Source organism: Stenella coeruleoalba (genome assembly GCF_951394435.1).
Source record: "Stenella coeruleoalba genome assembly, chromosome: 3".
Taxonomy (NCBI): domain Eukaryota; kingdom Metazoa; phylum Chordata; class Mammalia; order Artiodactyla; family Delphinidae; genus Stenella; species Stenella coeruleoalba.
This window is the reverse complement of record NC_137148.1, coordinates 62,802,588-62,817,879: the sequence shown is the minus strand read 5'-3', so window position 1 is coordinate 62,817,879 and position 15,292 is coordinate 62,802,588. Positions and strand designations below refer to the sequence as shown.

Here is a 15,292-nt window from a genome sequence, read left to right as displayed (position 1 = left end):
TCTAGTATTCTCCACTATGTTTATTATTTCTGAGGGGTTTTTTTTTTTCTTTTTCAGTTTTCCTTTATATGATTTCAAAGCCTAGAAAAATATCAAGAGTTTCTTTCCTGGAATAAATCTCTTTCTGATTTGCAGTAACTAGAAGTCAATTTTGTTAGTGGACTAACAGGAATAGTAAAAATATATATTACCATTCAACAGAGGTTTTTGTATTTTTTAAGAGGTGGAATATAAGGCATATTAAAATTATACTGAAATTAACTTAATCTTTGGTGATCCAGAAGAGACTTCAGGGCTTCCCTGGTGGTACAGTGGTTAAGAATCCGCCTGCCAATGCAGGGGACACGGGTTCGAGCCCTGGTCCGGGAAGATCCCACATGCCGCAGAGCAACTAAGCCCGTGCACCACAACTACTGAGCCTGCGCTCTAGAGCCTGCGAGGCAGAACTACTGAGCCCATGTGCCACCAACTACTGAAGCCTGCGTGCCTAGAGCCCGTGCTCCACAACAAGAGAAGCCACCACAATGAGAAGCCCGCTCACTGCAACAAAGACTAGCCGCTGTTCGTGGCAACAAAGACCCAATGCAGCCAAAAATAAATAAATAAATTTATAAAAAAAAAAAAAGAAGAGACTTCATTCAGCATATTAAAGAGGCTGCTCAGGTCAGCTTAATGAACAACAATTATTGTGGAATTAAGGATACACAAGAGTATCAGTTAACAGGGAATTCAAATAAACATAATACTAAATAGCAAAATTTGGTTGCTAAATAAGAAGAAACAAAGTCAAAGTATCAGAGACAATTACGTTAAATCACAGTAGTCTTACTTTAAATTTCAGTGAAATCTCTCTTTTTGAATTCCTAAAATAAGTACTCCAAATCCCATAGTACTTTCAAAGGGAAAACAATAAAGATTAAAAATAGAATCAATGAGAATAGAAATGGAAGGAAATATATCAAGATAAAGAAAAACTCTTCCTCTTTGCTGCATCCTGGTAACATACCCAACCTAATAACATTTCAAAATAGAGGCAGAGCTCTTTAAAAACACATAGTGCAACCACCTCACTTTAATAGTTTAGAAATAAATTAATGCTAGAATTTCTGTTACATTTATTGTGTACATGCCTGAAAAAAAAAAAAAAGCAGCAGCATTTCCTGGCTTTCCTTGAATTCTTATAAACAGAGAATTCAAAGAAGCAATTAAACAAAACAGGTTTTTTCCCTCAATGACTCTTACATGAAATTTCTTAAATGACTTAACATGAGAAACACACTTGGAATAAATGTTTCATTACTTACTGGTTCCTCTTTAACAACTAGACATAAATCACCATCACTGCTCCGAGTACCAAATCCATTTAAAGAGGACCCAACTAAAAAAAGTCTGCTTTCTAGAGAAACAGAAGAGAATTATAAGGTATTATTTAAAATTTAAAATTGGGATGCATGTACTCAAAGGGCATGCAAAACAAGGAAACATACGTGGAAATATCAGCTGAATTTCTCTCTGCAGCTCTGTTCGACAGAGTTCTTTCTTCTTTAAATCACTTACTTGCTGCTGACATGCTTCAAATAACTCCAGTATCTGCTGACTCAACTTGGATGCACCACAAAAAAAGAAGTAAAAATTTTGTTCAGAAATGTAAAAGTTATTACTGTATTGAGAAATATAAAATTACTGATAGTATTTTTTAAATATATATTATCTCCTTAACACTTTCTAATACAAAACTACCTTTATTCAAGTAACAATAATTACTTAGTAACTGAAATAGTTACCAACTTTTACATAGTAAAGTATCACTGACAAGTCACAGAGAATTCATAATGAGTGTAATTCACAGGTCATCAAACTACAACCTTCAGTTACTGCCTGTTTTTGTATGGGACACGAGCTAAGAATGGTTTTTACATTTTTAAAGGGTTATAAAAACAAACAAAAATATGCAATAGAAACCATATGTGAGTGGCAAAGTCTAAAATATTTACTATCTGGCCTTTTAAAGAAGAAGTTTACGCAACCCCTGGTATTCATACCACAAATACCAAATACAACAGACTTTAGAAGAAAAGTCCCTGGTTGTCTATGCTCATGCAAACCACCCTCTTCCCCATTCTTACAACACCGCCCTGAACCCTGTCTTCTTGTGGCCATCTATGGACAGATCTCCCTGTTTATCTACCTATCTGGTTCACACTTTCCCCTCCAACTGATCTCTTCCCATCACCACAGGTGACACCCTTACCTAAAATGGGCTAAGTATCATAACATACTCCCAGCATCTCTGAACTTCTTTTACTTTAATATTTTTTTATCAGTGTTACACTCCCAGAGCCATATCATGGTCTTTACAGTAAAACAGAACTTCTTTACCTCTGAAATTTTAAATTCCAATATACTATCTTGGCTTCAATCTCCTGTCCAATTTTCACTTTCTTACCCTCCTCATACCTTCTCTAGAACCACACAGACCTGGATTCTCTTGAATCCTCCCTTTTCTCCCAACCCAACAGCTCCTGAAATGGCATGATTTCCTTCTCTATGCAGTCTATACCCCACAATGCATTCCTTGAACCACTCATTTTTATCATGCCTTAACAACATTACACCCTTGTCATGCTCTAACAAAATCCTAATTTTAGGTTCACTACAAACAACTACCTTCTCTGCTCTTATATCTGAGTTGCTAACTTAAAAAAACATCACAAAATTGGTATCTTTCAAATTTATAGTTTAAGAACAAACCTAAGATTGACCCTTAGCATCTCTCAGCAATTACTTCCATGTCTCTGGTTAGATATTGCTTCCTTTTTTCACCATCAGCATTCCAAAATGTTTACACCTTTCCTCAATTTCCCTACACTTATCTCACTTTCTTTAGCAGATAACTTCACATTAAAGTTTACTAAGAAAACTGAGGATACCAAATGTGACATTCCTCAGCTTCCTAACTACAAACTTGCAAACTACTATCTGTATGAAATCTCATCTCCTTACCTCTCCTGTCAAACTGTCCTCTTCCTCGGTTCAAAGTTAATCCCTCTATCAATACTTCTGTATCCATCCCTTCTGGTAGCCTCTAGGGCACAAATATTCCATCAGTTTTTTGGTCTGTCTTTTGCATTTTCAACCTCTCCCTCTCCAGGCCATTCCCCAAGTCCCTGACCAGGCACAAGTCTCACCCATCATTTAAAACAGTTTCTTTTATCATGTTTAGAATACTCATTTTAAGAAGGCAGAGGCAGTCTGGGCAACTTGGCAGTGAAAGAGACATAATTATTTAATATCCCTCAGTAGCCATCACCCCCCCAAAAAGACAAAGCAACTAGGAAAATAAAACAAACAGATCAAACCAAACCAGAACAAAATAAAAATGGCCAACGAATACAGCACAATTGACTATAAATTACTCATGAACCCTAAAATACTGGCAGTTAGGACCCAACACCAATAGCAGCAAGACCCACATGGTATCAGAACATAACAGAAAGAAGACGAAAGGGATCTGGGACAGCTCCAAAGCCAGAACATCCAGAAATCAAACTGCCTAGAGGTACTACTTCCCACCCCCTTCCTTAAATTGGCAGGTCCAACTTGGTGTGGAATAGCAACCAAAACTGGGAGGGAGCTTCACAGGCTACAACTCATAAGTAAATGCAAGAGGATCACACAAAGATCAGAAATCTCAAAACTACGTGAAACTCCCTTCTAAAACACAGCAACACACCAAGGAGAAATTGCCAGTAAGAGAAATCTAAACTAAGTAGCACAGAGCCATTAGGTCTAAAGGAAAGAAAGTCTAAAACTAGAATGATTCTGACTTCCAGAGGACATCTGACAATGTCTGGAAACAGTTTTGGTTATCATATTTGGGGGAATGGGTACGACAGGGTGGTCACTGGCAAGCAGCAGGTAGAGGCCAGGATGCCACTAAACATCCTACAATGCACAGGACAATTCCCCACAGCAAAGATTATCTAACCGAAAACGTTAATATTGTAGAAAGTGAAAAACCCAATCTAGATAAAAGCAGGGAAGGAGAAGAGAAAAGGTCTCAGAAAGTATATTTTTGAATACTACATAGCAATGGAAGAGGATTCCTACAGCCACAAACCTAGCAAAGCTAGCTTATCCAACTCTCCTCATCTAAAAGTAGTATAGGAAAAGTTGCCTCACTTAAACTGAAAGGAACTGGAATCTCAAAAAGAGAGGTGAGAATGGGAGGACAGAAAAATAATATTTGAAGAAATAATGTCTAAAAAGGATTCTAGTCAATTCACATACAAAGTTTTTATTAAAAAAATGAGAAGAGTAACATTCCTACAGATAACGAAGCATACCAGAAAGATATGCCCACAAAACTAATGAACATTTTAATATAATATGTAGAACCAAGGCTTTTTCTCTCATGTTTTAATTTCCTAAAAAGATAACTGACTATAAAGTATACATACCAGCAAAAAATAGTTGGGAATTTACATTTTTTAAATTATCAAAAGCAGTTAAAAACATGAAATACTTGGAAATATATTAAACAAAAGATATACAAAACCTGTACACTGAAAATTATAAATATTGATGAGAGAAATTAAACACCTAAATAAATGGAGAGATAGAAGGAAAAAGTTGAAGGATTTACCATACCTAACTTCTAGACTTAACCATACAACTACAGTAATCAAAACAGTATAGCCCTGGGAAAAGGAGAGACAAAAAAAATAACAAAACAGAATACTGAAATATTTATGAATGAAATGATGACACCTGGAATTTGCTTCAAACTAATAAGGGAGGGAGGTATAGACAAAATAAGATTGGTCAAATGTCAGTAATTGTTAAAGCTTGGTGTTATGAGAATTTATAATACTATATTCTATTTCTGTAATATATTTGATACTTTCCATAATAAAAAGCTTTACTTTTAAGAAGCTTTTTTAAAAAGGCATCCATCTTTACAAAAAGACTTGAAAAAGGCTTCCAGTTAGAGTGGTTAATATAAAATTTTAAATGGCGCTTGAATAATTAAGTTTTATCCACTCAGAGCAAGGTATTAGTGTTAATTAGTATTAATCCACTTAGTATTTGGCCCTGTAGGCCAAATACTGCCTCTGGCCTGTTCTGTAGGGCCAGCAAACTAAAAATGATCCATACATTTTTAAAGCATTGTTTAAAAAAAGAAAGAAAAGAAAAGAAAATGTGACGGGGGGCCATGTAGCTCATATACCTAAAATATTTACTAACTGGCCCTTCATAGAAAAAGTTTTGCCAACCCCATGATCTAGAGAATCCGTTAGGCAGATCAAAACTACTACAAGTCAGAGTAGGTACTCAACATTTGTTGAATAACAAAAAGAAATAAATTTCTTGGGAATTCCCTGGCGGTGCAGTGATTAAGACTTGGCGCTTTCACTGCGGTTGCCCAGGTTCAATCCCTGGTCTGGGAACTAAGATACTGCAAGCCACACAGTGTGGTCAAAAAAAAAAAAAAAAAAAAAAGCAAGGAAGAAATTTCTTTACAACAATGCCCAAATGAAATGTTATTATACTTAAAAAATTTTTTCGTCTGAATGATCATGTTCATGTAGAAACATTCACATATGAAAAAATGTATGACTAGGTAGAAAATACGAAATTCCATATATTTGCTCCTCTTCTTTTTTCTACATTCATAGAACATTTCTTCTCTCTCAAGTACTACTATAATGGAGACCTAGTAGATTGTTATACAAATGAATTCTCCTCCCTATCCAGCCGCCTTATTGATTATCCTACACCAGACATATAGAGTCCAAATAAGACAAAAACTCAAAAGAAATGCACATATATGCCGAAACAAGACTTCTCTCGCTTAAATTTAGAGAAATATTTCAGAAGATGGCTCAATGGTCTTATAATTCTGGAAAAATAGAGGAATGTATGATATGAAATCTCCTTGGCTGAATATCAAGCATCAAATATTTAGATCATATATGTCATAAGCTGACTATGCATAACGGCATTTCAAGACTTTGTTTTTGTTTCATTCGAAAGTAAAGTCTTCCTAATCATTAGTTTAATAAAAAAAAACTATTGCAACAAAGTATCTCTAAAATACATTATTCTTAAAGTTGTTTAAATCTCTACAATACTACCAGTTTAGGCTGCCTGCCAAGATCTATTACTTTAATTTAAAATTAATTATAGATTAAATTAATTATAAATTAGATTAATATATCTATATATTATATAATATATAATAGATATTAATATATCTATATAATATATAGATATCTATATATCTATATATAGATATATCTATCTATATATAGATATATCTATATATAGATCTATAGATATATAGATAGATATAGATCTATATATCTATAGATCTATATATAGATATATCTATATATAGATATTAATATATCTATATAATATATAATATATATAATATATAGATTAATTATAAATTAAATATTATTTCTCACTGTATATAAAAATTATACCTTCTCAAAATTGTATAAAAAATAAGATTTACATAATAGTTTAAAATATTTAAATTAATATTTGTTCCAAATATCAATGTTCCTTTTTCCTAAAAAATATTATAACCTGTCCTCAAACTCAGGCTCAAACCAAATTACCAATAAAGTTATCTTTGTCTGAGATCAACACAAGATCAACAACAACTTAAAGACAAGTTAAGTATGGATTTAGATTCAGAAAAGTTTTTAAATGTGTCAGTAAAGAAAGCTTAAGGTATAACTTTTGCAGGGTATTCTCAGTAGATTCTCCATTTGTCCCTATTAGCTGGGTCCCCATGTAAAAGAAAGTGAAAAAAACCTTTCAGCTGGGAGTATCAAGACCTGATCACTTACTATAATACATGAAAATTGGTAACAGGGTTTGGGCTAAATATAAGTGCTATCTACAAACAACAAACACAAATTAGCAATGAGCTTTCAAGACAGGAGAAATAAAATTAAATATCGTACAGAAAATAGGTCACTAGTTCACAAACACTTCAACAAAAACTAGCAATTCCTCAGGCTCTCTCATTGCCACAATCTTTGTTACACATGTAACTGTAGAAAAAGCTAGTACCAATTACTGAGTAAAATAAAGCTAGTTATGAAATAAAAGTTTAAATTCATTCTTGATACTGAATTCCCTTTCTCTTCAAATTAAATAAAATAGAATCAGGAAAATGTCATGCTGAAAACAACCCACTCTTTATTAATGTGTTAAATTACTATGGTTTTTTTTGTGTGTGGCCACAATGTAGAGCCTTCATTGGCTTACAAGATAATAAGCCAATTAAGATAAGCTTTCATTGGCTTATCTTAATCAAGATAAATTAATCTCTTGATTAATTTATCAACTGGTACACTGATTAGGCAGTTTGAATTACTGATTTTTTTTCCTGAACCCTGACTGCTTTTAGGCACATACTATTATCTGAACTTAGCCAAGAAAGAACTGCCTAATAAAAGGAGGATGAAAAAAAAACAAACAAAACAAGCTTTCATTTGAGGATCTCTTGTGCTGAGTCCTGGTCTAGATTTTCTACATGAATTTACATCTCAGTGGCTTTAAAACATTTTTGACAGACACATACATTATAAAGATAGAGCCCCAAGAATAAATTTAACCAAGGAGGTAAAAGATCTGTACACTGAAAACTATAAAACACTGGTGAGAGAAATTAAAGACTACAAATAAATGAAAAGATATCCCATTCATGGATCTGAAGAATCAAAATTGTTGAAATGTTCACAGTACCCAAAGCTATCTACAGATTCAATGCAATGCCTATCAAAATTCCAGTGGCATTTCAAACAAAATAGAAAAAGCAATCCTAAAATTCACATGGAACCACCAATGACCCAGAATAGCTACAGCAGTTTTAAGCAAGAAGAACAAAGCTGGACGCATGACACTTTCTGATTTCAAATTCTATTACAAAGCTATAGTAATCAAAACAGTATAGTACTGGCATAAAAATGGACACACAGACCAATGAACATAATAGAGAGCCCAGGAAAAAACCCATGCACATATGGTTAACTAAAACGTGTCAAGACTATACAATAGAAAAAGCACAGTCTTCAACAGTGTTGGGAAACCTGGATATCCCCATGCAAAAGAATGAAAATGGGCCCTTACCTTACACCATACACAAAAATCAACTCAAAACGGATTAAAGATTTAATTGTAAGACCTGAAACTGTAAAACTCATATAAGAAAACATAAGGGGAAAGCTCCATGACCTTGGTCTTGACAATGATTTTTCAGATTTGACACCAAAAGCATAGGCAACAAAAGCGAAAATCAACAAGCGGAGCTACGTCAAATAAATTTTCTGTACAGCAAAAAAAATCAACAATATGAAAAAGCAGCATAAAGAATGGGAGAAAATATTTGCAAACCATATATCTGAGAAGGGGTTAATATCCAAAATATATAAGAAACTCATACAACTCAGTAGCAAAAATACAAATGACCCAATTTAAAAATGGACAAAGGATCTAAAGAGACATTTTTCCAAAGAAGACATACAAATGGCCAACAGGTACATGAAAAGATGTTCAGTATTACTTAGCATCAGGAAAACCACAATGAGGCGCTTCCCTGGTGGCGCTGTAGTTGAGAATCTGCCTGCCAATGCAAGGGACACGGGTTCGAGCCCTGGTCTCGGAAGATCCCACGTGCCGTGGCGCAACTAGGCCTGTGAGCCACAACTACTGAGCCTGCACGTCTGGAGCCTGTGCTCCGCAACAACAGAGGCCACGATAGTGAGAGGCCCACGCACCGCGATGAAGAGCGGCCCCCGCTTGCCGCAACTAGAGAAAGCCCTCACACAGAAACGAAGACCCAACAAGCCAAAAATAAATAAATTAATTAATAAATTTTAAAAAAAACCACAATGAGATATCGCCTCACACTTGTTAAGATGGCTATTACCAAAAAGTCAAAAGATAAGTGTTGGTGAGGATGTGGAGAAAAGGGAACCCTTACACAGTATTCATAGGAAGTACAACCATATTGGAAAACAGCAAGGAGATTCCTCAAAAAATTAAAAATAGAACTACCATATGTTCTAGCTATCCCACTTCTGGGTATATATCTAAAGGAAAAAAGTCTCTATCTCAACAAGGAATCTGCACTCCCATGTTCATTGCAGCATTATTCACAGTAGCCAAGATATGGAGAAAACCTAAGTGTGTCCACTGATGGATGAATGGATAAAGAAAATTGTTTGTGTGTGTGTGTGTGTGTGTGCGCGTGTATACATACACAATGGAATATTATTCGGCCTTAAAAAGGAAGGAAATTCTGCTATTTGCAACATGGATGAACCTGGAAGACATTATGCTAAATGAAATAAGCTAGACACAGAAAGACAAATACTGCATGACCTCACTTACATGTGGACTCTAAAAAAGTCAAATTCACAGTAGCAGAGAGTGGAATGGCAGTTATTAGGGGCTGAGGAGTAGGATGAGGAAAATGGGGAAATACTGCTCAAAGGACACAAACTTACAGTTATAAGATGAATAACTTCTGGAGACATAATGTACAATTACAGTGAATACGTTCAGTTAATAATAATGTAGTGTACACTTGAAATTTGCTAAGAGTAGATTTCAAGTGTTCTCATCACAAAAAAATATAACTGTGAGGTGATGAATATCACCTTAATTATCTTGATTATGGTAATCATTTCACAACATATACATACATCAAAACATCATGTATACTTTAAATATATACAATTTTTATTTGTTACTCATATCTCAGTAAAGCTGGAAAAAAACTGATAGGAGATATGGGCATATACATTTGTTCTGTTTCTAAATAAGGTGGAATATTGAAAATTTTAAAGATAGAGCCTCTGAAAAATCTGCAAGATAACTGTCCCCAAATTGTTCCTCCTAGGGTGTCAAGAGGTTCCATAAAATTTGCTTTCCAAAACTGAACATTACACAAGAAATCTTGAACAATTCATTCATAATCATCTTTTTACTTTATACTCAGTACCAAGAAAACCTCAACCTATCCTCATCTCAACTCAAAATTCAAAATCAATTACTTCAATTCACTTAATACCTTCAAACTACCCAGAATTTTCAAAAATCAGTTATTATAGATGGAATTCAGGAGTTCAGATAATTGATTCCTCTACAAGCCTCTTTTTTGTTCAGGCAACCATATCTTCACCTAAAAACTAGAATGAAATAAAAGTTAAAATCCAGAAAAGTACCTCAGATTTTTTTACTGAGAAGAGTTCTGTTTGCTAATACAGCAACTTGAAAAACAGAGAAAAGACTTTAAAATGGAGGAAAAATTTAACCTCAGAACATACTCATTTTCAAAAATTTAATTTTTTAGGTTTAATTCTCTAACTAATTAAAACTTCTACTAACAAAATATTTCCCTGGAACTTACTAAAGCAGCTGACTGATTTATTATTATTAATAGTAAATTCATTATTACCAATGTTAAGTGAGCTCTTTACACTACCCAGTAAATACTGTTTCAAACCTTCTCCACTATTCTTAAACCTCAGACATCCCATTTCATCTTCTCTACTCTCAACAGATAACCTTGCATAGTAATTCAGAGAGAAAACATGAAGAAGCCACTCAACTATGGAAACTCCGTTAACTTCTCCATACCATATGTACAAATCTACCTATCTTCCTTTTACCTACACCTATCCTCTCCTCCTATATCCTCCAGTTCCAAAAAGCTTTTCTCTTACCTAAAGCCAATCACTCCACCTATAGGCAGGACCCATGCCCTTTCCACCTTCTAAGGAATCTTTCCCATAAACATTTATATGTGCTTCAAGTTTCTTCCACCTCAAAAACAAAACAAAAAAACGCCTTTGTTCCAACTTCCCATCTTCGGCTCCTCCTCTTCACAGCCAAACTTCCCAAAACAATTGTAAATAAGCTTAGTTTCCGTATCTGTTTTCCTACCCTTTCCTCAACCTATTTCAATCAGTCTTGGATCCAGGCTCACCACTCCCCCTAGACAATCATACCCATCCTCTTGGCTTCAATTATCATCTACATGCCAATGATCACCAAATGTACACTTCTGGTCAATACCTTTCCTCTTAATTCCAGATCTATATGTATTAAACTATCAATTCTAAATATCTAATTTGATGTTTCAAATGCACATTTAAGACAACATGTCCACAGAACTCATGACATCCCTGCTCACCCTTCAATTCCTATTAAATACACATACTCCTAAAGCTTGCTCCTCTTGCATTTTGTTCTGTCTCAGTGAATGGTACCACCATGCATCCAGTTATAGAAGCCAGAAATCTGGGAGTAATCTTCAATATTTTCTTCTCTACCTAAACCAGCGGTTCTCAACTAGAGGCAATTCTGCCCCCCAGGGGACATCTGGCAATATCTATAGATATTTTTAGTTGTCATAACCAGCGATAAGTGGCATCTAGTGAATTGAGGCCAGGAATGTGGCTAAACATCCCATGATGCAGATGCTTAGATGACCTAATCTCTAACCCATCATCAAATCCTATCAATTTCACTTCCCCCAACAAAGCTTAAATCCAGTTTTTCTTCATCTTAACTACCAGCACTTCCTAATTCAAGGCACCATTACCTTTCACAACCATAAATTCCCTACATACACACTTGTTCAACTGCTTAAAATGAAGTCAGAATAATTTTAACTCATCTCTTTCCTGCTTAAAAAACTCCTAAACCAATCAAACTCTAGCCACCTTGGCCTCCTTTCAGTTCTTTGCATACTCCATGCTCCCTTCTACAATTTTTCGGACCCTCAAATACACTGTTCCCTCTCTCTAAAGCATTCTCTCCACCCCCACTACTCTTTCACTAGTTAACTCCTACTCACCCGTCAGATCTCAGCTCAAACATTACCTCCTCTAGACCATCACTGAAATTTCAAATAAATTCTCTTACCACTCTGCAATTTTCCTTTATAGCACTTATATATAAATAAAACTCTGATTTGCATGATTATTTTTTAATGGCTCTCCCTCTCACTATACTGTATGTACATGTTAAAGAGACCATGTACGTTTACCAAAATGTTTTGGCACAACGTTGTAGCATATAGCTGTCACCCACAAATATTTGCTGGATACTAAAAAAATACAGAATCTAACCTACTTCAGGAGTTTCAATTGTCACTTCTATTTCAGGTGACTTCAGGATTCATATCTCTGGCCCCAGCCTTGCTTCTGAAATATATATGGCCAGTTCAGCTACAACATGTTTTTCTACAATACTAATTAGCTTACAGATGATTGGTAAATAAGGGAACAGTATCAATTTAATGTATTAATTGGGTTGACTTGTATGTGGAGCTGAAATTGTGGAATTATAACCTTACAAGAAAAAAAAAAAAGCCCTCAGCTTGGCTGCTCACAGGCAGGAGTCCTTATAGATCTAAGACAACTAAAAATAAGCATCCATATCCAGGGTTCCCACTTGACAGGCAAACCCCCAGACTCACAGCTCTCTGCTGGTGTATTTCCTTCTGAGTCTATCTTAACAGCAGACTCACTGACTCAGAGCGCCACTTTTAACTGCCTTGTCTCAGTGCCCTCCACAAGCCAGCACATCTCAACTCTGTAATGTATATTTTTAATATCCCATGCAGCAGCATCCACATGCTAAGCCACCTACCTGGTCTGTCCAAGTCATTTCCTAAGATATCAATTATTATTCTTGATAGCGTTCTGGTTACAAAACTGTTTAGGTTTTGAGTAGTGTCCTCCAGCCCTATTTTCCCATAGCCCTATATTCTTAGTGTGCAATCTGCAGAACATGAGGTCTTTCAAGAGCACAAACGTTACAGCAGATTTCCCCATAGTTCAAAAAAACTCTTGACTACTTCCTCAGTCAGCTTATACACCCAAAATCTGAGTTCCTTATCTCTGTTAACAGTCCAGAATCAAATCATTAAAGTTATTGATATCTCTCTCTCTCCTATATTCAATCATTCCACACATCTATCAATTTTCCTTATGCATGGTCTCTCACATCTTTTCCACAATCATCCACTGTAACTGAAAGCTTCAGCACCTCTCATCTGAAAGAATTTGATAATTAATAGCCTTCAAGGTAATCATCCAACTTCCAGGCCCTCCTATTCCAAACCAAACTCCACTATACTCTAAGAACTATCTTCCCAAAAATGCAAATCTAATTGGGATAGTCCTCTACTCAAAAACCTTCAATGGCATTCTACTGTGCAATCAAAGCCTCAAACTACTGCTCCACTTTTATTTCTCACTGAACCTCCCACTCATTTTACAATCCAGCAGAGATAAACAGAGGTAAACCATACAAACTACTGAGCTCACTGCTGGCAAAGAAAGACACTCAGTAAACATTAACTATTACTGCCACAGATTACCAGCTATTATAGTCAGTTCTAAGAATGTCATCTCCCTACTCTTGATTTTAAGCATCTTAAGTTCCTCCTGTTTATATTATTAGAGATGAGGGTCAACTCTTGGTTCTGTCACTTACTAGCTGTGACCTTGAGCAAGTTATTTAGCTTTCTGAGTCTCAGTAAAATTAGGATAATATCCATGTCATGGGGTTGTTGAAAAGACTAAATAATATAGCATATGTAGAATGCCTAGAAGAGAAGAGACATCAATAAATGTTAGTTTTCTTAAAAAGTGTTCACTTAAAGGGCTTCCCTGGTGGCGCAGTGGTTGAGAGTCCGCCTGCCGATGCAGGGGACACGGGTTTGTGCCCCAGTTCGGGAAGATCCCACATGCCGCGGAGCGGTTAAGCCCGTGAGCCATGGCCGCTGAGCCTGCGTGTCCGGCGCCTGTGCTCCGCAACGGGAGAGGCCACAACAGTGAGAGGCCCGCATACCGCAAAAAAAAAAAAAAAGTGTTCACTTAAAGAATGGACACAGAACTAACTACTTGCCGTCTTTCTCCCACAACTAGGCAAGTACAGAGTAGCACTCAAAGAAATTGGTTTAACAACAGAATATTATCTTTATCCCTTGAAATAAGTGCTTATGCCAAAAACATAAGATTTAGGACAATCTTTTTCTATGCTACCAAGCAAAGAAAAAGTTACTGATATGGAACCATACTTTACTAGATGATTTATACTGACTAATGTGAATCATGTTATTACATTTACTGAGACTCAGTATATCCCTGATCCATATGCAGAACTAGTAGTTATTTAGTTAGTTTTAAGAATTAACTATTACAAACATACAAATAAATAAATGCAAAAATAGAGAACTTCAATACTCATGCATAATATATTCCATAAAAAATGGGCCTACCTGCATATATATATCAAAAACCCACACGTAGTAAAAGGTGGTTATATCGTCATTCAAAGAATTGGTCTCATGTGATTTATACCACAGGCTTTCACAATATAGTATTACATGAGTTTCTTTAAAATGAGAAAGCAAAGAAAGGACAAACAGTTGGGGGGGGGTGGGGGGGTACCAAAACATCCCAAGTTAATCACTCTGCTTTTTCCTTCCTCCCACTGGTATTGACTAAATGCTTTTCCTACTTCACAGTAAGAAAAGAATGACAGCCTTTTTCTTAAACAGTGCTGGGACAATTGGACCAAGAGCAAAAAATTAAGTTAGATCCCCTACTTCACATCATATATAAAGATTAACTCAAAATGGATCGAAGACCTAAATCTAAGAACACTATAAAACTCTTAGAATAACATGGAGGCATTAATTTTTGTGACCCTGGATTAGGCAATGGTTTCTTAGATATGCCACCAGAAGCTCAAGCAACCAAAGAAAAACAAATTGGACTTCGTCAAAATGAAAAAAGCTTTTGCGCTTCAAAGGAGACCATCAAGAAAGTAAAAAGAGACACCACAGAATGGAAGAATATATTTGCAAATCATCTATCTGATAAAAGTCTAGTATTCAGAACATATAAACAACTCTTACAACTCAACAAGAATAACAAAAACAATTTAAAAATGGACAAAGGATCTGAATAGACAATTCTCCAAAGAAGATACACATTCCAACACACAAATGAAAAGATGATCAACATCATTAGTCATTAGGGAAATGCAAACCAAAATCAAAATGAGATACCATTTCGCACCCACTAGGTTATAACCCACCTGGTTATAATCAAGAAGACAAACAATAAAAAGTGTTGGCAAAGATGTGAAGAAACTGGAACACTCACACACTGCTGGTAGAAATGTAAAATGGTGCAGCCACTTTAGAAAATATGTTGGCAATTCCTCAAAAAGTTATACACTGAGC

The 15,292-nt window shown here is 35.4% G+C and overlaps 1 protein-coding gene across 4 annotated transcripts in view; it reads right to left on the bottom strand.

Annotated features, from left to right (window-relative positions):
- TENT2 (terminal nucleotidyltransferase 2) overlaps positions 1-15,292 on the bottom strand; it is a 57,710-nt gene that overhangs the window by 30,898 nt on the left and 11,520 nt on the right. For all 4 annotated transcript variants that reach the window (XM_079916615.1, XM_079916618.1, XM_079916616.1 and 1 more), the window contains 2 exons: positions 1,488-1,602; positions 1,305-1,396 (listed from right to left, as the gene is read on the bottom strand). In XM_079916615.1, coding sequence (XP_079772741.1) covers positions 1,305-1,396; positions 1,488-1,602 — 207 coding nt within the window. The remainder of the gene's footprint in view (positions 1-1,304; positions 1,397-1,487; positions 1,603-15,292) is intronic.